General features: G+C 41.8%; 2 protein-coding genes across 6 annotated transcripts in view; one reads left to right on the top strand and one right to left on the bottom strand.

The window, feature by feature from the left end:
- The window catches only part of LOC142112121 (uncharacterized), a 114,633-nt gene that overhangs the window by 54,486 nt on the left and 33,333 nt on the right, over positions 1 to 26,814 (top strand). The window lies entirely within an intron of this gene.
- LOC142112123 (uncharacterized) overlaps positions 1 to 26,814 on the bottom strand; it is a 128,289-nt gene that overhangs the window by 89,355 nt on the left and 12,120 nt on the right. Inside the window, exons 4-9 of one of the 3 annotated variants that reach the window (XM_075193960.1) lie at positions 25,202 to 25,393; positions 25,024 to 25,123; positions 24,811 to 24,908; positions 24,534 to 24,645; positions 21,295 to 21,537; positions 16,140 to 16,510 (exon numbers count right to left, since the gene is read on the bottom strand). In XM_075193960.1, coding sequence (XP_075050061.1) covers positions 16,488 to 16,510; positions 21,295 to 21,537; positions 24,534 to 24,645; positions 24,811 to 24,908; positions 25,024 to 25,123; positions 25,202 to 25,393 — 768 coding nt within the window. In that variant the 3' untranslated portion in view covers positions 16,140 to 16,487. Of the gene's footprint in view, positions 1 to 16,139; positions 16,511 to 21,294; positions 21,538 to 24,533; positions 24,646 to 24,810; positions 24,909 to 25,023; positions 25,124 to 25,201; positions 25,394 to 26,814 lie in introns of those variants that run through there. The other 2 variants (XM_075193962.1, XM_075193961.1) reach the window with 2 other exon arrangements.

Below are 26,814 nucleotides of genomic sequence, written 5' to 3'. Positions count from 1 at the left end.
ACCATCTTCAACCAAGTGACCGCACTAGACCAACTCCCCATCTAACTATAGTCGTAAAACCCCGGTGGGAAGTTTGGATTGAGGGTCAGAGTGCTGAGAGTGGACTATGTGGAAGAAATGTATTTTAGTGTCCACAACCTAGCCCAGCATTGGAGGATAGGGCCAGCTGTGGGATGTGGGGCAGCCTGTTGATCCAAGGAGGAGATAGAGAGGGACTTTCAGAGTATAGCAGCATGGTGGCTCAGTGGTTGCACTTCTGTCTCCCAATGCTGGGGTCATGAGTTCGATTCCCAACCATGGCCTTATCTGTGTGGAGTTTGTATGATCTCCCTCTGTGTGGGTTTCCTCCCAGCCCAAATGAATCACAAGCTAAATTCTGCGAGGGATGTAAATAGGAAGAGGTATAGGACTTTTGGTAGGGTGTTCATCTTGATAATATTAATCCTCCCCTGAAGCCTTAGGAACGCCATGTCCTCTATAAAGAGCAAAACTTGGAGATTAGTGGAATAAAATTCACCAAAAACAAGTTTGAAACTGTCCTGTTTTTTTTTTTTATTTTAAATCTTCTTCAATCCACTGAATTCACCCAGATTTCTGAAAAATTGAAGTAAAATCATTACTGTCACGCACTGATTTGAAATCAGTGCCACTGAATCCGGGTGATTTAACTAGATTTCTCCTGATTTCAGTGAATTAAGGAAAATTACAGATATAAACAGGACTGGCTTTAAAAAGTCCTGCTTAGATGGAATTATACAAATGTACCTCTGCACACCTTCCTTTCCTTATGTCTGAAATCCATAGTTCACAAAAAATTGGGATTAAGTAAACAATCAAATAAGACTGGAAATATGAACCAAAAACCCGTCCTGTTTTTTTCTTCAAATTTCTTTAATTCACTGAAATCAGGGAAAATCAACTGAAATCACCCAGATTCAGTGAGATTGATTTCAAATCAGTTTCACTGGATCTGGTGATTTCACTGGATTTCAGTGAATTTTTGAAAATAGCCAGAAAAAAACAGGACTGGGGTTTTTCTGTGTTGTTTTTCCTTCTGACGGGCACTGAGAACAATAAAATACCCTCCACCTCTTTATTTCTCCTCTCTGATATTCACTGTCCACAAATAATCAAGAATTTTAGCAATTCATCCAAACGTGGGCACTCGCTCTGGGAGGTCTTTAGACCCGAGGCAACACTACAACACAGCGCACTGCGGAGACTTTGAGCTGTGGCTACATGCTGTGACATCGGGCCATAGGCCGGCATAGGATTAAAGAATGTGTCCAGTTAATTTTTAAAGGAAAAAAAAGGTTTCCAAATAATATCAACCATTATCGTCAGCTATTTTTATAGCGCCATTAATTCCGCAGCGCTGTACAGAGAACTCGCTCACATCAGTCCCTGCCCATTGGCGCTTACAGTCTAAATTCCCTAACGTACACAGACTGAGAGAGACTAAAGTCAATTTAATAGCAGCAAACAAACCTACTCGTATGTTTTTTGGAGTGTGGGAGGAAATCCATGGAAATATGGGCACCATACAACCTCTACCCAGATAAAACCATGGGTGGGAATTGAACTCATGACCCCAGTACTGTGAAGCAGAGGTGCTAACCACTAAACCACTTTGCCTGACATCTCAGCTCCCCACAGTTGGAAAAACCCTTGGCTATAGTTCTGGTGGGAAGTTTTCGATTTTGGGTCAGTGTGGTAAGAGTGGACAATGTGAAAGAAATGTATTTTAGATTCCTCAACCTAGCCCAGCATTGGAGGGTAGGACCAGCCGTGGGATGTGGGGCAGCCTGGTGAGCCAAGGAAGGAGATAGGGAGGGACCTATAGAGCATGGAAGATCAATGGCTTAGTGGTTAGCACACCTGCTTTGCAATGCTGGGGTCATGAGTTTAATACCTCACCATGGCCTTATTGGTGTGGAGTTTGTACGTTCTCTCTGTTTTTATGTGGGTGTCCCCCAGCCCAAATTAAATCACAAACTAATGTCTGGGAGGAAGAGGTATAAGTCTTTTGGTAAGGTGTTCATCTTGATATTAATCCTCCCCAGAAGCCTTAGGAGCGCCATGTCCTATATTAAGAGCGTAGTTTGGAGTTTAGCAGAATATAATTCCCCATAAACAAGTTTGAGACTGTCCTGTTTTTTTATCTTGAAGCTTCTTCAATCCACTGAATTCACCCAGATTTCTGACAAATTGAAGTAAAATGATTACTGTCACCCACTGATTTCAAATCAGTGCCACTGAACCCGGGTGATTTAACTAGATTTCTCCTGATTTCAGTGAATTAAGGAAAATTACAGATATAAACAGGACTGGCTTTAAAAAGTCCTGCTTTGATGGAATTATAGAAATGTACCTCTGCACACCTTCCTTTCCTTATGTCTGAAATCCATAGTTCACAAAAAATTGGGATTAAGTAATCAATCAAATAAGACTGGAAATATGAACCAAAAACCCGTCCTGTTTTTTTCTTCAAATTTCTTCAATTCACTGAAATCAGGGAAAATCAACTGAAATCACCCAGATTCAGTGAGATTGATTTCAAATCAGTTTCACTGGATCTGGTGATTTCACTGGATTTCAGTGAATTTTTGAAAATAGCCAGAAAAAAACAGGACTGGGGTTTTTCTGTGTTGTTTTTCCTTCTGACGGGCACTGAGAACAATAAAATACCCTCCACCTCTTTATGTCTCCTCTCTGATATTCACTGTCCACAAATAATCAAGAATTTTAGCAATTCATCCAAACGTGGGCACTCGCTCTGGGAGGTCTTTAGACCCGAGGCAACACTACAACACAGCGCACTGCGGAGACTTTGAGCTGTGGCTACATGCTGTGACATCGGGCCATAGGCCGGCATAGGATTAAAGAATGTGTCCAGTTAATTTTTAAAGGAAAAAAAGGTTTCCAAATAATATCAACCATTATCGTCAGCTATTTTTATAGCGCCATTAATTCCGCAGCGCTGTACAGAGAACTCGCTCACATCAGTCCCTGCCCATTGGCGCTTACAGTCTAAATTCCCTAACGTACACAGACTGAGAGAGACTAAAGTCAATTTAATAGCAGCAAACAAACCTACTCGTATGTTTTTTGGAGTGTGGGAGGAAATCCATGGAAATATGGGCACCATACAACCTCTACCCAGATAAAACCATGGGTGGGAATTGAACTCATGACCCCACTACTGTGAAGCAGAGGTGCTAACCACTAGACCACTTTGTCTGACAGCTCAACTACCCACAGTTGGAAAAACCCTTGGCTATAGTTCTGGTGGGAAGTTTTCGATTTTGGGTCAGTGTGGTAAGAGGGGACAATGTGAAAGAAATGTATTTTAGATTCCTCAACCTAGCCCAGCATTGGAGGGTAGGACCAGCCGTGGGATGTGGGGCAGCCTGGTGAGCCAAGGAAGGAGATTGGGAGGGACCTATATAGCATGGAAGATCAATGGCTTAGTGGTTAGCACACCTGCTTTGCAATGGTGGGGTCATGAGTTTGATACCTCACCATGGCCTTATTGGTGTGGAGTTTGTACGTTCTGTTTTTATGTGGGTGTCCCCCAGCCCAAATTAAATCACAAACTAATGTCTGGGAGGAAGAGGTATAAGTCTTTTGGTAAGGTGTTCATCTTGATATTAATCCTCCCCAGAAGCCTTAGGAGCGCCATGTCCTATATTAAGAGCGTAGTTTGGAGTTTAGCAGAATATAATTCCCCATAAACAAGTTTGAGACTGTCCTGTTTTTTTATCTTGAAGCTTCTTCAATCTACTGAATTCACCCAGATTTCTGACAAATTGAAGTAAAATCATTACTGTCACCCACTGATTTCAAATCAGTGCCACTGAACCCGGGTGATTTAACTAGATTTCTCCTGATTTCAGTGAATTAAGGAAAATTACAGATATAAACAGGACTGGCTTTAAAAAGTCCTGCTTAGATGGAATTATAGAAATGTACCTCTGCACACCTTCCTTTCCTTATGTCTGAAATCCATAGTTCACAAAAAATTGGGATTAAGTAATCAATCAAATAAGACTGGAAATATGAACCAAAAACCCGTCCTGTTTTTTTCTTCAAATTTCTTCAATTCACTGAAATCAGGGAAAATCAACTGAAATCACCCAGATTCAGTGAGATTGATTTCAAATCAGTTTCACTGGATCTGGTGATTTCACTGGATTTCAGTGAATTTTTGAAAGGAGCCAGAAAAAAACAGGACTGGGGTTTTTCTGTGTTGTTTTTCCTTCTGACGGACACTGAGAACAATAAAATACCCTCCACCTCTTTATGTCTCCTCTCTGATATTCACTGTCCACAAATAATCAAGAATTTTAGCAATTCATCCAAACGTGGACACTCGCTCTGGGAGGTCTTTAGACCCGAGGCAACACTACAACACAGCGCACTGCGGAGACTTTGAGCTGTGGCTACATGCTGTGACATCGGGCCATAGGCCGGCATAGGATTAAAGAATGTGTCCAGTTAATTTTTAAAGGAAAAAAAAGGTTTCTAAATAATATCAACCATTATCCTCAGCTATTTTTATAGCGCCATTAATTCCGCAGCGCTGTACAGAGAACTCGCTCACATCAGTCCCTGCCCATTGGCGCTTACAGTCTAAATTCCCTAACGTACACAGACTGAGAGAGACTAAAGTCAAGTTAATAGCAGCAAACAAACCTACTCGTATGTTTTTTGGAGTGTGGGAGGAAATCCATGGAAATATGGGCACCATACAACCTCTACCCAGATAAAACCATGGGTGGGAATTGAACTCATAACCCCAGTACTGTGAAGCAGGGGTGCTAACCACTAGACCACTTTGTCTGACATCTCAGCTACTCACAGTTGGAAAAACCCTTGGCTATAGTTCTGGTGGGAAGTTTTCGATTTTGGGTCAGTGTGGTAAGAGGGGACAATGTGAAAGAAATGTATTTTAGATTCCTCAACCTAGCCCAGCATTGGAGGGTAGGACCAGCCGTGGGATGTGGGGCAGCCTGGTGAGCCAAGGAAGGAGATTGGGAGGGACCTATAGAGTATGGAAGATCAATGGCTTAGTGGTTAGCACACCTGCTTTGCAATGGTGGGGTCATGAGTTTGATACCTCACCATGGCCTTATTGGTGTGGAGTTTGTACGTTCTGTTTTTATGTGGGTGTCCCCCAGCCCAAATTAAATCACAAACTAATGTCTGGGAGGAAGAGGTATAAGTCTTTTGGTAAGGTGTTCATCTTGATATTAATCCTCCCCAGAAGCCTTAGGAGCGCCATGTCCTATATTAAGAGCGTAGTTTGGAGTTTAGCAGAATATAATTCCCCATAAACAAGTTTGAGACTGTCCTGTTTTTTTATCTTGAAGCTTCTTCAATCTACTGAATTCACCCAGATTTCTGACAAATTGAAGTAAAATCATTACTGTCACCCACTGATTTCAAATCAGTGCCACTGAACCCGGGTGATTTAACTAGATTTCTCCTGATTTCAGTGAATTAAGGAAAATTACAGATATAAACAGGACTGGCTTTAAAAAGTCCTGCTTAGATGGAATTATACAAATGTACCTCTGCACACCTTCCTTTCCTTATGTCTGAAATCCATAGTTCACAAAAAATTGGGATTAAGTAATCAATCAAATAAGACTGGAAATATGAACCAAAAACCCGTCCTGTTTTTTTCTTCAAATTTCTTCAATTCACTGAAATCAGGGAAAATCAACTGAAATCACCCAGATTCAGTGAGATTGATTTCAAATCAGTTTCACTGGATCTGGTGATTTCACTGGATTTCAGTGAATTTTTGAAAGGAGCCAGAAAAAAACAGGACTGGGGTTTTTCTGTGTTGTTTTTCCTTCTGACGGACACTGAGAACAATAAAATACCCTCCACCTCTTTATGTCTCCTCTCTGATATTCACTGTCCACAAATAATCAAGAATTTTAGCAATTCATCCAAACGTGGACACTCGCTCTGGGAGGTCTTTAGACCCGAGGCAACACTACAACACAGCGCACTGCGGAGACTTTGAGCTGTGGCTACATGCTGTGACATCGGGCCATAGGCCGGCATAGGATTAAAGAATATGTCCAGTTAATTTTTAAAGGAAAAAAAAGGTTTCTAAATAATATCAACCATTATCCTCAGCTATTTTTATAGCGCCATTAATTCCGCAGCGCTGTACAGAGAACTCACTCACATCAGTCCCTGCCCATTGGCGCTTACAGTCTAAATTCCCTAACGTACACAGACTGAGAGAGACTAAAGTCAAGTTAATAGCAGCAAACAAACCTACTCGTATGTTTTTTGGAGTGTGGGAGGAAATCCATGGAAATATGGACACCATACAACCTCTACCCAGATAAAACCATGGGTGGGAATTGAACTCACGACCCCAGTACTGTGAAGCAGAGGTGCTAACCACTAAACCACTTTGTCTGACATCTCAGCTACCCACAGTTGGAAAAACCCTTGGCTATAGTTCTGGTGGGAAGTTTTCGATTTTGGGTCAGTGTGGTAAGAGGGGACAATGTGAAAGAAATGTATTTTAGATTCCTCAACCTAGCCCAGCATTGGAGGGTAGGACCAGCCGTGGGATGTGGGGCAGCCTGGTGAGCCAAGGAAGGAGATTGGGAGGGACCTATAGAGTATGGAAGATCAATGGCTTAGTGGTTAGCACACCTGCTTTGCAATGCTGGGGTCATGAGTTTGATACCTCACCATGGCCTTATTGGTGTGGAGTTTGTACGTTCTGTTTTTATGTGGGTGTCCCCCAGCCCAAATTAAATCACAAACTAATGTCTGGGAGGAAGAGGTATAAGTCTTTTGGTAAGGTGTTCATCTTGATATTAATCCTCCCCAGAAGCCTTAGGAGCGCCATGTCCTATATTAAGAGCGTAGTTTGGAGTTTAGCAGAATATAATTCCCCATAAACAAGTTTGAGACTGTCCTGTTTTTTTATCTTGAAGCTTCTTCAATCTACTGAATTCACCCAGATTTCTGACAAATTGAAGTAAAATCATTACTGTCACCCACTGATTTCAAATCAGTGCCACTGAACCCGGGTGATTTAACTAGATTTCTCCTGATTTCAGTGAATTAAGGAAAATTACAGATATAAACAGGACTGGCTTAAAAAAAAGTCCTGCTTAGATGGAATTATAGAAATGTACCTCTGCACACCTTCCTTTCCTTATGTCTGAAATCCATAGTTCACAAAAAATTGGGATTAAGTAATCAATCAAATAAGACTGGAAATATGAACCAAAAACCCGTCCTGTTTTTTTCTTCAAATTTCTTCAATTCACTGAAATCAGGGAAAATCAACTGAAATCACCCAGATTCAGTGAGATTGATTTCAAATCAGTTTCACTGGATCTGGTGATTTCACTGGATTTCAGTGAATTTTTGAAAGGAGCCAGAAAAAAACAGGACTGGGGTTTTTCTGTGTTGTTTTTCCTTCTGACGGACACTGAGAACAATAAAATACCCTCCACCTCTTTATGTCTCCTCTCTGATATTCACTGTCCACAAATAATCAAGAATTTTAGCAATTCATCCAAACGTGGACACTCGCTCTGGGAGGTCTTTAGACCCGAGGCAACACTACAACACAGCGCACTGCGGAGACTTTGAGCTGTGGCTACATGCTGTGACATCGGGCCATAGGCCGGCATAGGATTAAAGAATGTGTCCAGTTAATTTTTAAAGGAAAAAAAAGGTTTCTAAATAATATCAACCATTATCCTCAGCTATTTTTATAGCGCCATTAATTCCGCAGCGCTGTACAGAGAACTCGCTCACATCAGTCCCTGCCCATTGGCGCTTACAGTCTAAATTCCCTAACGTACACAGACTGAGAGAGACTAAAGTCAAGTTAATAGCAGCAAACAAACCTACTCGTATGTTTTTTGGAGTGTGGGAGGAAATCCATGGAAATATGGGCACCATACAACCTCTACCCAGATAAAACCATGGGTGGGAATTGAACTCATAACCCCAGTACTGTGAAGCAGGGGTGCTAACCACTAGACCACTTTGTCTGACATCTCAGCTACTCACAGTTGGAAAAACCCTTGGCTATAGTTCTGGTGGGAAGTTTTCGATTTTGGGTCAGTGTGGTAAGAGGGGACAATGTGAAAGAAATGTATTTTAGATTCCTCAACCTAGCCCAGCATTGGAGGGTAGGACCAGCCGTGGGATGTGGGGCAGCCTGGTGAGCCAAGGAAGGAGATTGGGAGGGACCTATAGAGTATGGAAGATCAATGGCTTAGTGGTTAGCACACCTGCTTTGCAATGGTGGGGTCATGAGTTTGATACCTCACCATGGCCTTATTGGTGTGGAGTTTGTACGTTCTGTTTTTATGTGGGTGTCCCCCAGCCCAAATTAAATCACAAACTAATGTCTGGGAGGAAGAGGTATAAGTCTTTTGGTAAGGTGTTCATCTTGATATTAATCCTCCCCAGAAGCCTTAGGAGCGCCATGTCCTATATTAAGAGCGTAGTTTGGAGTTTAGCAGAATATAATTCCCCATAAACAAGTTTGAGACTGTCCTGTTTTTTTATCTTGAAGCTTCTTCAATCTACTGAATTCACCCAGATTTCTGACAAATTGAAGTAAAATCATTACTGTCACCCACTGATTTCAAATCAGTGCCACTGAACCCGGGTGATTTAACTAGATTTCTCCTGATTTCAGTGAATTAAGGAAAATTACAGATATAAACAGGACTGGCTTTAAAAAGTCCTGCTTAGATGGAATTATAGAAATGTACCTCTGCACACCTTCCTTTCCTTATGTCTGAAATCCATAGTTCACAAAAAATTGGGATTAAGTAATCAATCAAATAAGACTGGAAATATGAACCAAAAACCCGTCCTGTTTTTTTCTTCAAATTTCTTCAATTCACTGAAATCAGGGAAAATCAACTGAAATCACCCAGATTCAGTGAGATTGATTTCAAATCAGTTTCACTGGATCTGGTGATTTCACTGGATTTCAGTGAATTTTTGAAAGGAGCCAGAAAAAAACAGGACTGGGGTTTTTCTGTGTTGTTTTTCCTTCTGACGGACACTGAGAACAATAAAATACCCTCCACCTCTTTATGTCTCCTCTCTGATATTCACTGTCCACAAATAATCAAGAATTTTAGCAATTCATCCAAACGTGGACACTCGCTCTGGGAGGTCTTTAGACCCGAGGCAACACTACAACACAGCGCACTGCGGAGACTTTGAGCTGTGGCTACATGCTGTGACATCGGGCCATAGGCCGGCATAGGATTAAAGAATATGTCCAGTTAATTTTTAAAGGAAAAAAAAGGTTTCTAAATAATATCAACCATTATCCTCAGCTATTTTTATAGCGCCATTAATTCCGCAGCGCTGTACAGAGAACTCACTCACATCAGTCCCTGCCCATTGGCGCTTACAGTCTAAATTCCCTAACGTACACAGACTGAGAGAGACTAAAGTCAAGTTAATAGCAGCAAACAAACCTACTCGTATGTTTTTTGGAGTGTGGGAGGAAATCCATGGAAATATGGGCACCATACAACCTCTACCCAGATAAAACCATGGGTGGGAATTGAACTCATAACCCCAGTACTGTGAAGCAGGGGTGCTAACCACTAGACCACTTTGTCTGACATCTCAGCTACTCACAGTTGGAAAAACCCTTGGCTATAGTTCTGGTGGGAAGTTTTCGATTTTGGGTCAGTGTGGTAAGAGGGGACAATGTGAAAGAAATGTATTTTAGATTCCTCAACCTAGCCCAGCATTGGAGGGTAGGACCAGCCGTGGGATGTGGGGCAGCCTGGTGAGCCAAGGAAGGAGATTGGGAGGGACCTATAGAGTATGGAAGATCAATGGCTTAGTGGTTAGCACACCTGCTTTGCAATGCTGGGGTCATGAGTTTGATACCTCACCATGGCCTTATTGGTGTGGAGTTTGTACGTTCTGTTTTTATGTGGGTGTCCCCCAGCCCAAATTAAATCACAAACTAATGTCTGGGAGGAAGAGGTATAAGTCTTTTGGTAAGGTGTTCATCTTGATATTAATCCTCCCCAGAAGCCTTAGGAGCGCCATGTCCTATATTAAGAGCGTAGTTTGGAGTTTAGCAGAATATAATTCCCCATAAACAAGTTTGAGACTGTCCTGTTTTTTTATCTTGAAGCTTCTTCAATCTACTGAATTCACCCAGATTTCTGACAAATTGAAGTAAAATCATTACTGTCACCCACTGATTTCAAATCAGTGCCACTGAACCCGGGTGATTTAACTAGATTTCTCCTGATTTCAGTGAATTAAGGAAAATTACAGATATAAACAGGACTGGCTTAAAAAAAAGTCCTGCTTAGATGGAATTATAGAAATGTACCTCTGCACACCTTCCTTTCCTTATGTCTGAAATCCATAGTTCACAAAAAATTGGGATTAAGTAATCAATCAAATAAGACTGGAAATATGAACCAAAAACCCGTCCTGTTTTTTTCTTCAAATTTCTTCAATTCACTGAAATCAGGGAAAATCAACTGAAATCACCCAGATTCAGTGAGATTGATTTCAAATCAGTTTCACTGGATCTGGTGATTTCACTGGATTTCAGTGAATTTTTGAAAATAGCCAGAAAAAAACAGGACTGGGGTTTTTCTGTGTTGTTTTTCCTTCTGACGGACACTGAGAACAATAAAATACCCTCCACCTCTTTATGTCCCCTCTCTGATATTCACTGTCCACAAATAATCAAGAATTTTAGCAATTCATCCAAACGTGGACACTCGCTCTGGGAGGTCTTTAGACCCGAGGCAACACTACAACACAGCGCACTGCGGAGACTTTGAGCTGTGGCTACATGCTGTGACATCGGGCCATAGGCCGGCATAGGATTAAAGAATATGTCCAGTTAATTTTTAAAGGAAAAAAAAGGTTTCTAAATAATATCAACCATTATCCTCAGCTATTTTTATAGCGCCATTAATTCCGCAGCGCTGTACAGAGAACTCACTCACATCAGTCCCTGCCCATTGGCGCTTACAGTCTAAATTCCCTAACGTACACAGACTGAGAGAGACTAAAGTCAATTTAATAGCAGCAAACAAACCTACTCGTATGTTTTTTGGAGTGTGGGAGGAAATCCATGGAAATATGGGCACCATACAACCTCTACCCAGATAAAACCATGGGTGGGAATTGAACTCATAACCCCAGTACTGTGAAGCAGGGGTGCTAACCACTAGACCACTTTGTCTGACATCTCAGCTACTCACAGTTGGAAAAACCCTTGGCTATAGTTCTGGTGGGAAGTTTTCGATTTTGGGTCAGTGTGGTAAGAGGGGACAATGTGAAAGAAATGTATTTTAGATTCCTCAACCTAGCCCAGCATTGGAGGGTAGGACCAGCCGTGGGATGTGGGGCAGCCTGGTGAGCCAAGGAAGGAGATTGGGAGGGACCTATAGAGTATGGAAGATCAATGGCTTAGTGGTTAGCACACCTGCTTTGCAATGCTGGGGTCATGAGTTTGATACCTCACCATGGCCTTATTGGTGTGGAGTTTGTACATTCTCTCTGTTTTTATGTGGGTGTCCCCCAGCCCAAATTAAATCACAAACTAATGTCTGGGAGGAAGAGGTATAAGTCTTTTGGTAAGGTGTTCATCTTGATATTAATCCTCCCCAGAAGCCTTAGGAGCGCCATGTCCTATATTAAGAGCGTAGTTTGGAGTTTAGCAGAATATAATTCCCCATAAACAAGTTTGAGACTGTCCTGTTTTTTTATCTTGAAGCTTCTTCAATCCACTGAATTCACCCAGATTTCTGACAAATTGAAGTAAAATCATTACTGTCACCCACTGATTTCAAATCAGTACCACTGAATTCGGGTGATTTAACTAGATTTCTCCTGATTTCAGTGAATTAAGGAAAATTACAGATATAAACAGGACTGGCTTTAAAAAGTCCTGCTTAGATGGAATTATACAAATATACCTCTGCACACCTTCCTTTCCTTATGTCTGAAATCCATTGTTCACAAAAAATTGGGATTAAGTAATCAATCAAATAAGACTGGAAATATGAACCAAAAACCTGTCCTGTTTTTTTCTTCAAATTTCTTCAATTCCCTGAAATCAGGGAAAATCAACTGAAATCACCCAGATTCAGTGAGATTGATTTCAAATCAGTTCCACTGGATCTGGTGATTTCACTGGATTTCAGTGAATTTTTGAAAATAGCCAGAAAAAACAGGACTGGGGTTTTTTCTGTGTAGTTTTTACTTCTAGTGGGCACTGAGAACAATAAAATACCCACCGCTTTTTTGTGTCTCCTCTCTGATATTCATTGCCCACAAATAATCAAGAATAGCAATTCATCCAAATGCGGGCATTCGCTGTGGGCGGTCTTTAGACCCGAGGAAACGCTACAACACAACGCACTGCGGAGACTTTGAGCCGTAGCTACAAGCTGCGACATCGGGCAATTGGCCGACGTAAGTGAAAAGATGTGCACAGTTTATTTTTAATTGGAAAAAAAAAGTTTCTAAATTACAGCAACTGTTATCAGCTATTTATATAGCAAACACGGGGAGGATGTACAAACTCCACACAGACAAGGACATGGTTGGGATTTGAACTCACAACCCCCATGTTGTGAAGCAGACATGCTAACCACTAGCCTACCGTGCTGTCCTTACCACAAGAGACTTGTATGTATCATCTATCGATCTAAAATAAATTCCAGTGAATCCAGAGGACTTTAAGTATTTTCAACTTAGTAAAATTCTCATGTGCCTGGGAATTAAAGGTAGATCTTGGCCTCTTAGAGAAACAACCCTACTAGTAGAAGCTAGATACTAACAGCTTTTAGGACAAATACCTGCTGTGAGAGGGGCAGCTGGGTGTCTTATAGGTGCTGTTGAGAGCTCATTGGCTGAATCATTGGCTCAACCCCCTGACTGGGCGTAGCCATGCAACCCCTTTGCCTTATTTGGACATAGCAGGGAAGTTATCGATGGAGAAATGATTTCTAAAGCTTCGGATTTCAATAAGTAAAAGTTGCATGTGGGTTTTTGCCAGATGTCGAGGTAGAAGGAAGAGCGGTTCAAAAGCCATACCCAGGGCTGCCAAGAGGAATTCAGGGCCCCAGTACAACAACTTCATGGGGCCCCTCTTATAGCCGAGCACGCTAAAAAAAATTGCCTTTGCCCCCTTCACACTCTGTCATGCTGTCCCGCTTCTTCATCACCAAATAGTGCCTTTTTCTCCCCCCCTTCTTCATCACCGTCATCATGCGATGGCGTCACACCATTTATTCAGTGCAAACGAAGGAGGGAAGACGCCGGCGTCGCGGTAATATCAGTATTTGTATACTCACATGATCGCGGCGCCGGCGTCTTAGCCACAATCCCCAGCCCGGGCCCCCTGACATGCCCGGGCCACTGTAAATAGTACCTGCCACCCCCCTCACGGTGGCCCTGGCAATACCTGCCAAATGACTAGAAAATCAGATCTGTGAGCAGCACGGTGGCTCAGTGGTTAGCCCTTCTGCCTCACAACACTGGGGTCATAAGTTTGAGTCCCAACCATGGCCTTATCTGTGTGGAGTTTGTATGTTCTCCCAGTGTTTGTGTGGGTTTTCTCCTACACTACAAAAAACGTACTAGTTGTCACGAGCCGCGGCGGTACTCACAGCCGCCGCGGCTTGCTTCTGGCTCCCCCCTAGCGTCCCGGCCGTCACCTTGATGACCGGGACGTCATCTTCTCTTCCTGCCCGGCCGTCGCCAAGGCAACGGCCGGACGCCTCTTCAGCAGCGCTGCGTTCCGGCAGTGCTAGAAGCCGGGCGCATGCGCACATTAGACAGCCTGTGGGCTGATTGAATGAAGGGGGCTGAATTACAGGATATTAGCCTGCAACTGTGTATAGCAGGGACAAGCCCTGATTGGTCCTGCTCTGTATTTAAGGCAATGAGGTCTGCTGCCTCATTGCGGGTTATAGCTTCTGTTGCCAGTCTGCTGACCTGCTCTGTGTCTTGTTCCTGCCTGTTGAACATTCTACTGATTACCCGTGTATGACCCTTTGCCTGGATTTGGACTTTGCATGTGTATCTCGTGACCCTGACCTCTGGCGTGTGTACCGACCTTCCTGTCTGCTCGTGACACTTGACCTCGGCCTGTTTATTGGAATTGCTATCCGCTGCCGGCCCTTGACCTCTGCTTGGACTTCACTCTGTTTGCCTGGGTTCTCCCCAGCCGGTACACACTTCACGACCCTCTGTCAGTCTGCGGCCCAGTCTGTCCCCACCACTAGGGGCTCCAGTGAACACCTGACTGGCAGAGTAGAATCCGGGTTGTGTTGTACCGACTGGAGGGGTTCCTAACACTAGTAGATTAATTGGCTGTTAGATTGACCTTAGTCTCTCTCTCAGTGTATGTAGGGAATTTAGACTGTAAGCTCCAATGGGGCAGGGACTGACTTGAGGTCTGCAGAATTAGTGGTGCTATGAAAATAAGTGATGATTAGGCCATACCCACCAACACACACCCTTTTTGGATTAAATTAAAACCTTTTTCCCCAGTCAGAACCCTTTAGGGCGCTATAAATAGGGACAGTCCTGAAGAAAAAGAGGGATATTCTTTTTTGCGAGTGGGATCCGGGGTGTATAGGGTGTAGGTGTTCCTTGTCGTGCAGGGGGGCTGACTGCCATTTTCACTCTCCAAGGGGAACTGAATTTTGCTTATTAGTACTAGTACTAACAGATATTAGGGACCTGTGATTGCTTATTACACTGTATATGCTGCATCAGTTACTATCTCTTATATATTGTATTAAATATTTTATTAATATTGGCTTCTAGTTAATGTTTTTATTTTGTGTTCTTTACAATATAATGCTGTTTGAAGTTTACTACAATTCACTGAAATCAGGGAAAATCAACTGAAATTGGCCAGATTCATTGAAAATGATTTAAAATCACTGCAATCACCCCTTGATTTCAGACCAGTTCCACTGGATCTGGATGATTTCAGCTGATCTCAGCAAATTTTTGTAAATAGAAAAAAACAGGACTGGGGTTTTCTGTGTTGCTTTTCTAAGCCAGGCTTAATTCTGGTGGGAACCGAGAACAATAATGTACCCACCGCTTCCTTGTGTCTCATCTCCGATATTCATAGTCCACAAATAATCAAGAATTTTAGCAATTCATCCTGATGCGGGCACTCGCTGTGGGCGGTCTTTAGACCCGAGGCAACGCTACAACACGGCGCACTGCGGAGACTTTGAGCCGTGGCTACACACTGTCACATCGGGCATTTGGCCGCCGTAAGAGAAAAGATGTGTCCAGTTAATTTTTAAAGGAAAAAAAAAAGGGTTTCTAAATTATAGCAACTGTCATCTGTTGATCTAAAATAAATTCCACTGAATCTGGAGGATTTTATGCTTTTCCACTTACCAAAGTAAAAACAAAAGATTACACAAATGATTAACACAGGTCTGCAAAATTTAAGGTATTGAAAGCTTTTTTAATAATACTTTTATATTCTTAATTATACTCCTGTGTACATCAAGAAATCGTATATAAAAAACATTGCCACATCACATTTACCTATAAGGGGGTTACATACATTTTTAAGAAAAAACAAGAAGTTTATTTGACATTTATTGTGAAACACGAAGACGTGTAGATGATATCACTGTGTTTTTGTCTTAATTACATAATAAAATAACAATAAAATCAAACAATAATAGAAACAAAACCATAACTATTGAAAAAAATTGTTAATATCTTGTTTTTTATCTTGTTAATATCTTGGTGAACTCTCTACTTTAAAATGAATTCAGACAAAACAGAAACCCCACCCCAAACTTTTGACTGAAAATTAAATTCAACTTAAAAACTGAATTGTTGAGATTCTGGGGCTGCTTGAAACAGGGCAATTAACCATTCAGAAAAATGACAGGTCAAAGTCAATTTATTTACATAACTTAAATACAATGAACTTTTTGTTTTTTTTGCAATATCGCCCCCTTTTCCCACCAATCTGACTTTTTGTGGGCTGAGAGGATGAGAACGCAGCCAATCAAATCCTTAGGAACCAGCCATATAACTAAGGCTCAAAGTGTCTCCTGGCTCTGTGATGTCACCAGTTCCTGGGGAATAGGCCGGTTTCCCATGAGGTTTGGTTCAGCTCACAAAATGGCTGCCTCCGGTGTGTGTAGGTGACGTGTTCATGTTAGGACAGCATTGTGCAGTGTTACCAGTGAAGTTCTTTTACTAAGTCAGACATGGAGAAAGGATGGGTGGAGATGGAAGGACCAAATAAATGATTTATAAGAGGATTGCACATTAATAAAGACATGATGTACAAATGGTAGACAATGCACTTGAAAGAGCATTTCCTATCAACAGGTGCAAGATGGGTCATAGGCACCACCTAAGAGATCGTTGAGGATGGATTTGAATCGAGTCTCAGGAGACACAAGATAGATTCCTTAAACTTTCTTCTTCTTGCGCCCTGCCAGAAAATAGGAGACATTTATAACTTGTTAAGAATTTAACCTTCAAGAGGTCCCACTGTACATCGACCTTGACTGAGGAGAGAGTTCGTTATGTCGTCCCCACCAATTTCTAGAGTTGGGTCACGTAACATCTTCGAGGACTTAAACAGCTATTGGGAAGACATCATTGGGAATATCTTAAACTAACCAATAGGGTTGTCAGGATTTATCTGTACAAATTGGAGAAATTCAAGGACAATAAACCCTCAACCTGACCACATTAATTTACCATTCCTTAAAGATAAGGACAATGCAGTAGGGGACGTTCGGGTCATGAAACGTAGATCTTCTGAAAACGTTGGAAACTTACAAATCTCCAGATTTTTGGTGATGGCGGCTGATACCTGGGCCCTTGGTCCCTGCTGTGTAAAGTGGTACCCAAAGTATATTATAGAAGGACACAGTTTTTATTTAAACAAAATGGTGACGGAGAGAGGAATGCAAGTCAGCTAACAACTAATAGCAAAACCAAACAGTGTGATTGCTACTCCACCACTGGTCCCAGGATATAATCCTTTACAATGTTACTGCTGCATTGTACCCATTCCTACACTGCACTATATCTCCTGCAATGCTGTATGCACTATGCTGCATTGTACCCATCCCTACACTGCACTATATCTCCTGCAATGCTGTATGCACTATGCTGCATTGTATCCATTCCTACACTGCACTATATCTCCTGCAATGCTGTATGCACTATGCTGCACTGTACCCATTCCTACACTGCACTATATCTCCTGCTTTGCTGTATGCACTACGCTGCATTGTACCCATTCCTACACTACACTATATCTTCTGCAATGCTGTATGCACTATGCTGCACTGTACCCATTCCTACACTGCACTATATCTTCTGCAATGCTGTATGCACTATGCTGCATTGTACCCATTCCTACACTGCACTATATCTCCTGCAATGCTGTATGCACTACGCTGCATTGTACCCATTCCTACACTGCACTATATCTCCTGCAATGCTGTATGCACTATGCTGCATTGTACCCATTCCTACATTGCACTATATCTCCAGCAATGCTGTATAATTGTGGGACTGTGCATATAATTTACGGGATACAGTGTGGATATTGTAAACAGGAACATGGTGCTTTAGAAGTGGAGTATGTGTTTTAGGAGATAATATGGCTTCAGTGACCCCCGTGTGAGATACATAATATATTTGATGTAGTGTGATGTACTATTGAGAATATATGGAGGTTGTGATATGTATGCACATGATACAAGAACAACGGTTTTATGTATTATACATTTGTGATATAGTGAGGGTTTTGTGTTGATTCTGTGTGGATTGTATACAAGAATAGCAGAGTATTTATATACTGGAACATATCTATGATAATAGGGGTTTAATGTGATCTAGGACACACACACGTGTACATACATCCACACACACGTGTACATACAGACACACACAAGACTTTACACATTTACAAAATACAGTAAGAAATTATTAATATACATTACTGTACCTACATACAGATTGTTATATATATTGACCTATACGTACTGAGTGTAAGATTGTGTTATTGACTATTGTAACATTGTTGTAAGTAAATATGCTTTTATACACATATCTGCATTGTGATAATGGGTTAGGGTATATTATACTGCCTTGGGACAGGAACTATTATATAGAGAACGCTGTGAAAATTGGATGTTAATTTGATATATAGGCAGGGTCTGACTGAGGGTTCAGACCTCCTTCCTCGCTTTCCACATACAGCTAATACACAGTCAAATCGGACTTTCTTCACCCCCCGCTACTAAAGTTTATGTTCTCATATTACTTAAACTCAGGTCCACTTTCTTTTTTACAAGGGTCACAACAATCATTGTATGTTACACCTCCAAAAATGTTGCACCTTCCCCACCCCCCCCCATCCAAAATAGTTACACCCTAGGCTGCAGCCTCGTCAATCTATTGGATAATCAAACCCTGTATGAAGGTGTGGCGGGCACATGCACAAATATAGTCATTAGCCCCCATGGCTGATTATTGCCCCAGTGCCTCTGATCCCTCATTGGTCCATGTCAGTATTAAAGGCTTAGCTTCCCTGCTCGTTATAGCGATCGTGTGACCCACTAGCTGACCTGCTACTAGTGCTGTGGATACTCCATTGATTCCGATTCCTTGTTGTGATCCTTTACTTCGTTTCTGGTCCCTGCTTGAACTCCGATTGTCCTGACCTCTGGCTTAGTTATTCAGATATCCCTGCTCGCTGCCACCCCTGACCCTGTGGCTTGCCCCTGTTTATGCTATTCGCTACGGACCCTTGACCATCCCCTCCTGTCTTGGCCACAGCCTCCTATCACTTGCTGCGGTATTGCATATATGCTTCCACAACGCTAAGAGTTAAGACCTGGGGGCATCAACGTACCTGCGAACGTATCAAGCTCTACGGGAAAGGCAGCTCCTATAGACAAACCATCGGTCAGCTTCTGGAAGCTCATGTCATTAGTCACTAGCCATATCAGAAGCTTAGTATAAAAGCATGTGGTTATGTAACAAAACTATCCAGAAACAGGATATGAAGATAACATGTGAACAGGGACCAGGGCACTACATGACATATTTCAATTCCTCTGTATAATAGTTACAAATATCACAATTGAAGAACTCGGATGTTGTATGTTAATTATAATATATAGAATACTTATAACAAATGTAGAAAAATACCTCTGATATGGTAATTTTTGTACTTAGATGACAATAATTATCATCTTTTATTTATGAGGCGCCACAAAGGGTCCACAGAGCTGTATATGGATCATAGGCAACCAGAACAGGGAAACGATACGTAGCATACAGGGTAGGACAGAAGCAAAGTACAGTAAGGTTAGATAAATACCAACATCGCAGAGAAAGGATCACAAGGAAAAGAGTGAAATTGGCATAACCCCTATGCCCAGTAGAGCGGGACACAACATGCAGGATCAAGGCAGAGATAGAGAATAGGAGGAACTAGAGAAGAGGAAAGATGGGGGCAGAAGTCAAGTGATGAAATAGAGAGAGGAGGCGGAGGGCTAAAGGGGGAGGCCAATGAGGAGATTGCAATAATCAAGATGGGAGATGATCACAGAGTGGATGAGAATTTTGGTGGCCTTAGAGGATAGGAAGGGTCTGATCCAGGCAATAGTTCTGAGATGGAAGCGGGAAGACTGGGTGAAGGATTAAATGTGTGGGGTAAAGGAAAGGGAGGAGTCAAGGGTGAAAAGAAGGCATCAAAGTTGGGGTTAAGAGGAGATGATGATGGTAGAAGCAATAGTGATGGTGGGGGGGGGGGGATCTCTAGAGAGGGGAAGATAATAAGTTCTGTTTTGGCCATATTAAGTTTGAGGAAATGTTGGGCCATCCAGGAAGAAATGGCAGAGAGGCAGCAGGACACCTGATTGAGGATGGGAGGGGGAAAAAAAAAAAGGAGAATAAGTGGCAATATTGAATAACAATATTCACACTTATCTGTGATATTCTAAAACCTTGCTGTGATTTCCTGCATCTTAATGTGGACACAGTGGACATCTGACAGCAAGTCTAATTACCTCTTCCTTTCCCTTAAGGAGTATTGGGCACTCACATCAAAAGTTCTAGTCAACATGAGATTAGCATCGGTGCTTTCTTTCAACAGTTGCAGAATACACATTTCCTCCAAAGAAAATATTTCCCCAAGAAAAGTTGCAAACCCCAAACAAGACATTTTCTTACACCAAGATATACAAAATACTTTCTAAACAAAGGCTTATTGTATCAGATATATTCATCAGAAACAATGTATTTCCTCTAGCAAGGTTAAAACAGAAAAAAAATAATTCTCCCCTGGTCTCAGAAATAAAGATTTCCTATATCAAAATATACACAATATCAAAAATAAGTGCTTTGGCAATTCTATAAATAAGCGCCCATCGCTATTTCCTTTAAATAAATTTATACCATAAGTTACTTGTAAGTGATCCAGTCACAGAGAGGTTATCAATAGGGATATTGAAGTTGTGCAGGATGATGGAGGGGAGGTCAGAAGAGATGAAGAGGGGGAGCCAGGCCACAAAGTTCTCAAAGGTTTGGGTCGAGGGGGCGGTATATGACTGCGACACGGAGATGAGAAGGAGTGAAGAGCCAGATGGAGTAAACCTCAAAAGGAGGAGAAAGTAAGGGCAGGCTCAGGAGGGATGACATGGAAGGTGCACGTAGGGGAAAGAAGGATGCTCACACCAACCCCAGGACGGACCCATGGCCTATCGGTTTATCTCCCCATAGGAAAGAGCAGCAGGGGAAGCTGTATCAGAAGAGGAGAGCCAGGTTTCACTAATGGTACAGAGGTTTCAAGATTTGGAGATGAAGAGATTATGAACAGAGGGCAGTTTATTACAGATAGATCTGGCGATGCAAAGGGCGCAAGAGAATGGGAGAGAGGGAAGTGGGGAAATGTGAATGAGATTTCCAGGGTTACAGGTGCGTGGGGGAGTGCATGGTTTAGGATGTAGACTAGGGCAGGGGGAGAGAATGGGTATTGGACATGAGCAAGGAGGCATGGTGGGGATAGATGTCCATCAAGATTTGATTTATGTGTAAAAGATTTACCACACTCAAAACATGTAAATGGTTTTTCACCTGTGTGAGTTATCTGATGTCTAATAAGTTTTGATTTATATGTAAAACGTTTCTCACCTGTTTGAGCAGTCTAATATTTACAAAGAGATAATTTAACCATAAAGCCTTTCTTACCCTTAGAACATATAATTACTTTATCATCTGTTCGATCTGTACTATGTGTAACAATATCCATGTTATCAGGAGAATATTCCTCATGATTAGAGGGATCAGATGGTTTATCTGCTCTGTATATTGGATGTAAATTTAGGGTACTGGGGTTTCCTCCTGGAGAATCTTGTGTGATGTTATCTTCTATTACACAATCTGCAAATGCATTGAATTTCCCCTCTGAGATATTCCTGAGTTTGCATCCATCTGTTGGAAATAGAATAAATGTATGGAAATAGACATCTTATTTTACATTCATTAACAGATTATAATGACAAACATGACCATATTAAATAGAATTTCCAACTGTTTAATTTCAATTTGCAAATTACAAATACTAATGATAATTATAAATGTGCATTACCAAGCACACTGCATAGACCCAGCCACAGTGACAAACAGATTGTAGTCAGATTGGACAACTCCAGCCAAAATGCAGACTTAACACACTGACCAGCCAGCATCCTGGGATAGGATGCCTCATTAGCCAATTACATTGTCCAGCTACTCTGCCCACAGACAAACACTAGAGCCTCAAAAGTAAAGTAATCTTGTGTTAAATTAGCAGCACTGCATATGGGTTTACACTACTCTTAGGTCTCACGTCCTTGCACAGAGCAGAGAATGGAGCAGGGCACAGATGGGCAACAATACAAAGTAAAGTATAAGGGTAGAGCAGGGTCAGATCAGCAGATAAAGAACATAGTAACATAGTTGATGAGGGTGAAAAAAAAAAAGACACCAGTCCATCAAGTTCAACATATTTTGGATCTCCTGTGATCCCTCACTTATATTTGAAATTGATCCAGAGTAAGCAACCGCCAATCTGTTTTAATTATGAATATCTACCCAGACCCCATATTGCAGTCCTATTTTTACCCTATATCCACTACTATCCTTCATTTTAATTAACTATCGTATCCCTGGATACACTTTTCCGCCAAAAAATTGTCTAACCCTTTCTTAAACATATCCATTGAATCTGCCATCACAACCTTCCCTGGCAGTGAATTCAATATCTTGACTGCCCTTACTGTAAAGAACCCCTTCCTTTGCTGGTTGTGAAATGTCCTCTCCTCTAACCTTAGGGGGTGACCTTGTGTCCTGTGTATAGTCCTTGGGGTAAAAAGTTCCCATGAAAGTTCTCTGTATTGACCCCTAATGTATTTGTACATAGTAATCATATCTCCCCTTAGACGCCTCTTTTCTAAAGTAAACATGCCTAAACTGGCTAACCTTTCCTCATAACTTAATGACTCCATACCATTTATCAATTTTGTCGCCCTTCTCTGAACCCTTTCTACTTCCAAATTATCTTTTTTATAGCGTGGTGCCCAGAACTGTACTGCATATTCAAGATGAGGTCTTACCAACGATTTATAAAGTGGCAAAATTACACTGTCTTCCCTTGCATCTATGCCCCTTTTTATGCATGCCGATACTTTATTTGCCCTTGCAGCTGCTGCTTGACATTGAGCACTATTGCTAAGTCTACTGTCTACGAGCACTCCCAAATCCTTTTCCATAATAGATTCTCCTAAATTAATTCCATTTAATTTATAGATTGCGTTCTTGTTTTTGATCCCTAAATGCATAACCTTACATTTATCTATGTTAAACCTCATATTCCATTTGGCCGCCCAATCCTCCAGTTTATTAAAGTCCCTCTGTAGAGAAGCTACATCTTGCTCTGATTTTATTACCTTACAGAGTTTAGTGTCATCTGCAAAAATAGAAACTTTACTCTCTAAACCATCACCAAGGTCATTAATAAATATATTAAAAGGAGTGGCCCCAGCACGGAACCTTGAGGTACTCCACTTAAGACTTTTGACCAATTAGAAAATGTTCCATTTATCACAACTCTCTGTTCCCTATTCTCTAACCAGCTTTCGATCCAAGTACAAATGTTGTTTCCTAGACCCAGTTCCCTTATTTTATAAACCAACCTCTTGTGTGGCGCTGTATCAAAGGCCTTTGCAAAATCTAAGTAGACCACATCTACTGTGCTGCCCTGGTCTAAGTTCCCACTAACTTACTCGTAGAAACCAATTAGATTAGTTTGACATGACCTATCCCTCACAAATCCATGCTGATTCCCACTATAATCTTATTGTGCACCAATTAATCCTGAATACTATCCCTTAATATACCTTCCAGTAGTTTCCCCATTATTGATGTCAGGCTTACAGGTCTATAATTCCCTGGTTGTGATCTTGTCCCCTTTTTAAACAACAGCAACACATCTGCAATTCGCCAATCCCTTGGTACTGAGCCTGATGAGATTGAATCTCTGAAAATTAAGAATAGCGGTCTAGCTCCATAAGAACCCTTTGGGTGTATGCCATCTGGACCTGGAGCTTTATTTATCTTAATATTCATAAGTCGCCTTTGGAACATTCAAGCACGTAGATTGGAGGGGAGCTTTTGTGCAATGTCAGGTGTTAGGTTATATTTCCATGTGTGCGAAAAGGTGGCATTTGCGTGAAATGGTGGAGTTTGCAATCTTAGAGGGAGGTGAATAATCTCATATTTTACATTAGTATTACAGGGTTAATATACAGCTAACTGAGGACCAAATATGAACAAGGAAATTAATGGGTAATGTCACATGTGGTAGTACATAGAGAGGATTATGGATACTGTAACAGGATGTAGTGTACAGGAGGTTCATAGGTCAGACAGTGTGAGGAGGAGACTGGTCAGATCTATGGCTGGTAGCACACAGTGATATGATGTGAGGAGGAGACTAGTCAGATCTCTGGGCTGGTAGCACACAGTGATATGATATGAGGAAGAGACTGGTCAGATGTCTAGGCTGGTAGCACACAGTGATATGATGTGAGGAGGAGACTGGTCAGATCTCTGGGCTGGTAGCACACAGTGATATGATATGAGGAAGAGACTGGTCAGATCTCTGGGCTGGTAGCACACAATGATATGATGTGAGAAGGAGACTGGTCAGATCTCGGGGCTGGTAGCACACAGTGATATGATGTGAGAAGGAGACTGGTCAGATCTCGGGGCTGGTAGCACACAATGATATGATGTGAGGAGGAGAACAGGAGTCTAATAGGGGCTGATGGCTGCTGACTCCCCCACTGGACAGATATGTTTTCCTCATTAGTTTGTACCGATAGAGGAGGGTGTAGAATAAATGATTATAATAGTGAGTTTTTCTGTAATAAGTGTTTATTACTCACCTGTGCTGATATCTGTAGGGATTTCCTCCTCATTACACTGCTGATCACCCCTCACATACGTCTCTTCCTCTCCATCTGTAATTTCTACTTTAATATCAGTCAGGACATCATCCTAAATAGCCCAAAAAACAATAACAAGATCATAATTAATAATATCTGCTTTAATAAATTGATTTGAAACAGAAACATATCAGTGTATAAGATCCACACAGCTTTGTACAGATCATATAATGAAAAGTAATTTGGGGACTTTGCGAGACCCTAAAATGTCATCTACCTGATACTTCTGTGGGATACTGGTATTTTCCTGTGTACAATCCTGTGAATAAAGAGGACGGAGATATCTCTCTGGGATATTTCTGTTACTGTATCCATCTGTAGGAAACACACAGTGACTGATTACATTGTTTATATGTGATTATCAGATGATGTGTATCTAGGTGGCCCTCAAAACTGCTCCACTTTACAATAAATTACCGATACCTCTTACCCAGTGATGTGAGGATCCGGTGATTCTCCATCTTCACATCATCGTACAGACCTTTGGGCCCTTCAAAATTCTCCCACTCCTCCTGATACTTTATAGGAACCTGACAACACAATGACACAGTCATCATCCAGACACATCCCCTGGTGTTACTGTATAATGTCCCATTCCCAGCAGTCACCTCTCCAGTCACCAGCTGAATGATCTTGTTGGTCAGTTCCAGGATCTTCTGGTCATTGATTCCCTCACGTATCAGTGAGTGAGGTTCAGGCACCGTGATGGGGCTCTGGGACCTGCTCAATCCTCCTGACACACAGGGGCGGCTCCTGGGTGTCACACACTCACCAGATCTCTTTATCACTACTGTGTAATCCTGTGTATGGAGAAAGATATCAAGGTAAATGAAGATCCACATATTTGGAATATTTTTAGGGATTAATTGTGCAAAATAAACAATAATGTTCTATTTTACAAATACAATCCCTATCCTATAAATAACTGTTTCATTGTCACACTACTATGCTGAGAGCTGGAAATGACAGCTATGGAGCCTGGAGTATGGTGAAAACAAATATCATTTATTGAGCAAATATGATCCAGATAGTGCAGAAAATGGTAGAAACCGAATATTGCAGACACTGAAGAATGGACCTCTGGGTGAGGCTGAAAGCAGGCAACAACAAAGAATACGGCTGGCGCAGGTGAACAGGCTGAGTGGAAAGAAACCAGGATGTCGGCTAGCAGCAGTCCCAGGAAACATGAGAAGTAACAGGAGTAACAAATGAGAACAGCAACATCAATGACCAGCAAAGGGGGACTGAGGGGGACAGGCATAAATAAGGAGAGAACAGGTGCTGATAGTTAGCAGTTGCAGCAGGTTAACCCCTGCTAGTGAGAGAAAAGGCAAGACACGATAGCTGCACCTCTGGTGGTTCAGAGGTACTGCAGGGTACATTCAAATAATATCAGATCCAGAGTAGTCCATGAGAAAGGAGCTGCCAAGACAAAACAGCATGCTGAAGCGATGCTGCAGTAGAAGCGAAAGCAGATCCTGACATTCATATATACAGGAATGTAGAGTGTATATATCTCCTGCAGCTCCGGACACCTTCAGTGTACCCATCTATCCGAGTCCTCTACCTACAGCCGGCCCCCACGGATCTATCATCTGCTAGGATAAATCAGTGCAGACAGTAAGATGAGTTTGAAGTGGGGGCTTGTAGTAGACAGAGGACTCAGATGGTCGACCTATGGCAGATAGTAGGAGAGGTAAGTGCTGTATACACTCTAAAAGACACTGCATATAGGAAACAGTTATAGGTAGGGCAGGGATCGTATGTGTAAACTAAGCACACTCCTTATCTACAAAGTAGATTTGAAAAGTGTCCTAGTATTTCTCCAAGACTGGAGTCATGTGGGTCTTTGTAACCAGGGTCATGGAGCCTCTCTCCCAGAATCCCTCACATCTCCAGTCATGTCCCTGTTTTATTTATAGCAGTAAGAATGATGTCACTGTGACATTCCCAGAATCCCTCACCTCTCCAGTCATGTCCCTGTTTTATTTATAGCAGTAAGAATGGTGTCACTGTGACATTCCCAGAATCCTTCACCTCTCCAGTCATGTCCCTGTTTTATTTATAGCAGTAAGAATGATGTCACTGTGACATTCCCAGAATCCCTCACCTCTCCAGTCATGTCCCTGTTTTATTTATAGCAGTAAGAATGATGTCATTATGACATTCCCAGAATCCCTTACCTCTCCAGTCATGTCCCTGTTTTATTTATAGCAGTAAG

Source organism: Mixophyes fleayi (genome assembly GCF_038048845.1).
Source record: "Mixophyes fleayi isolate aMixFle1 chromosome 12 unlocalized genomic scaffold, aMixFle1.hap1 SUPER_12_unloc_3, whole genome shotgun sequence".
NCBI classification, from domain to species: domain Eukaryota; kingdom Metazoa; phylum Chordata; class Amphibia; order Anura; family Limnodynastidae; genus Mixophyes; species Mixophyes fleayi.
Note: the sequence above shows the minus strand (reverse complement) of the source record. Positions and strands in the feature narration are given on the sequence as shown.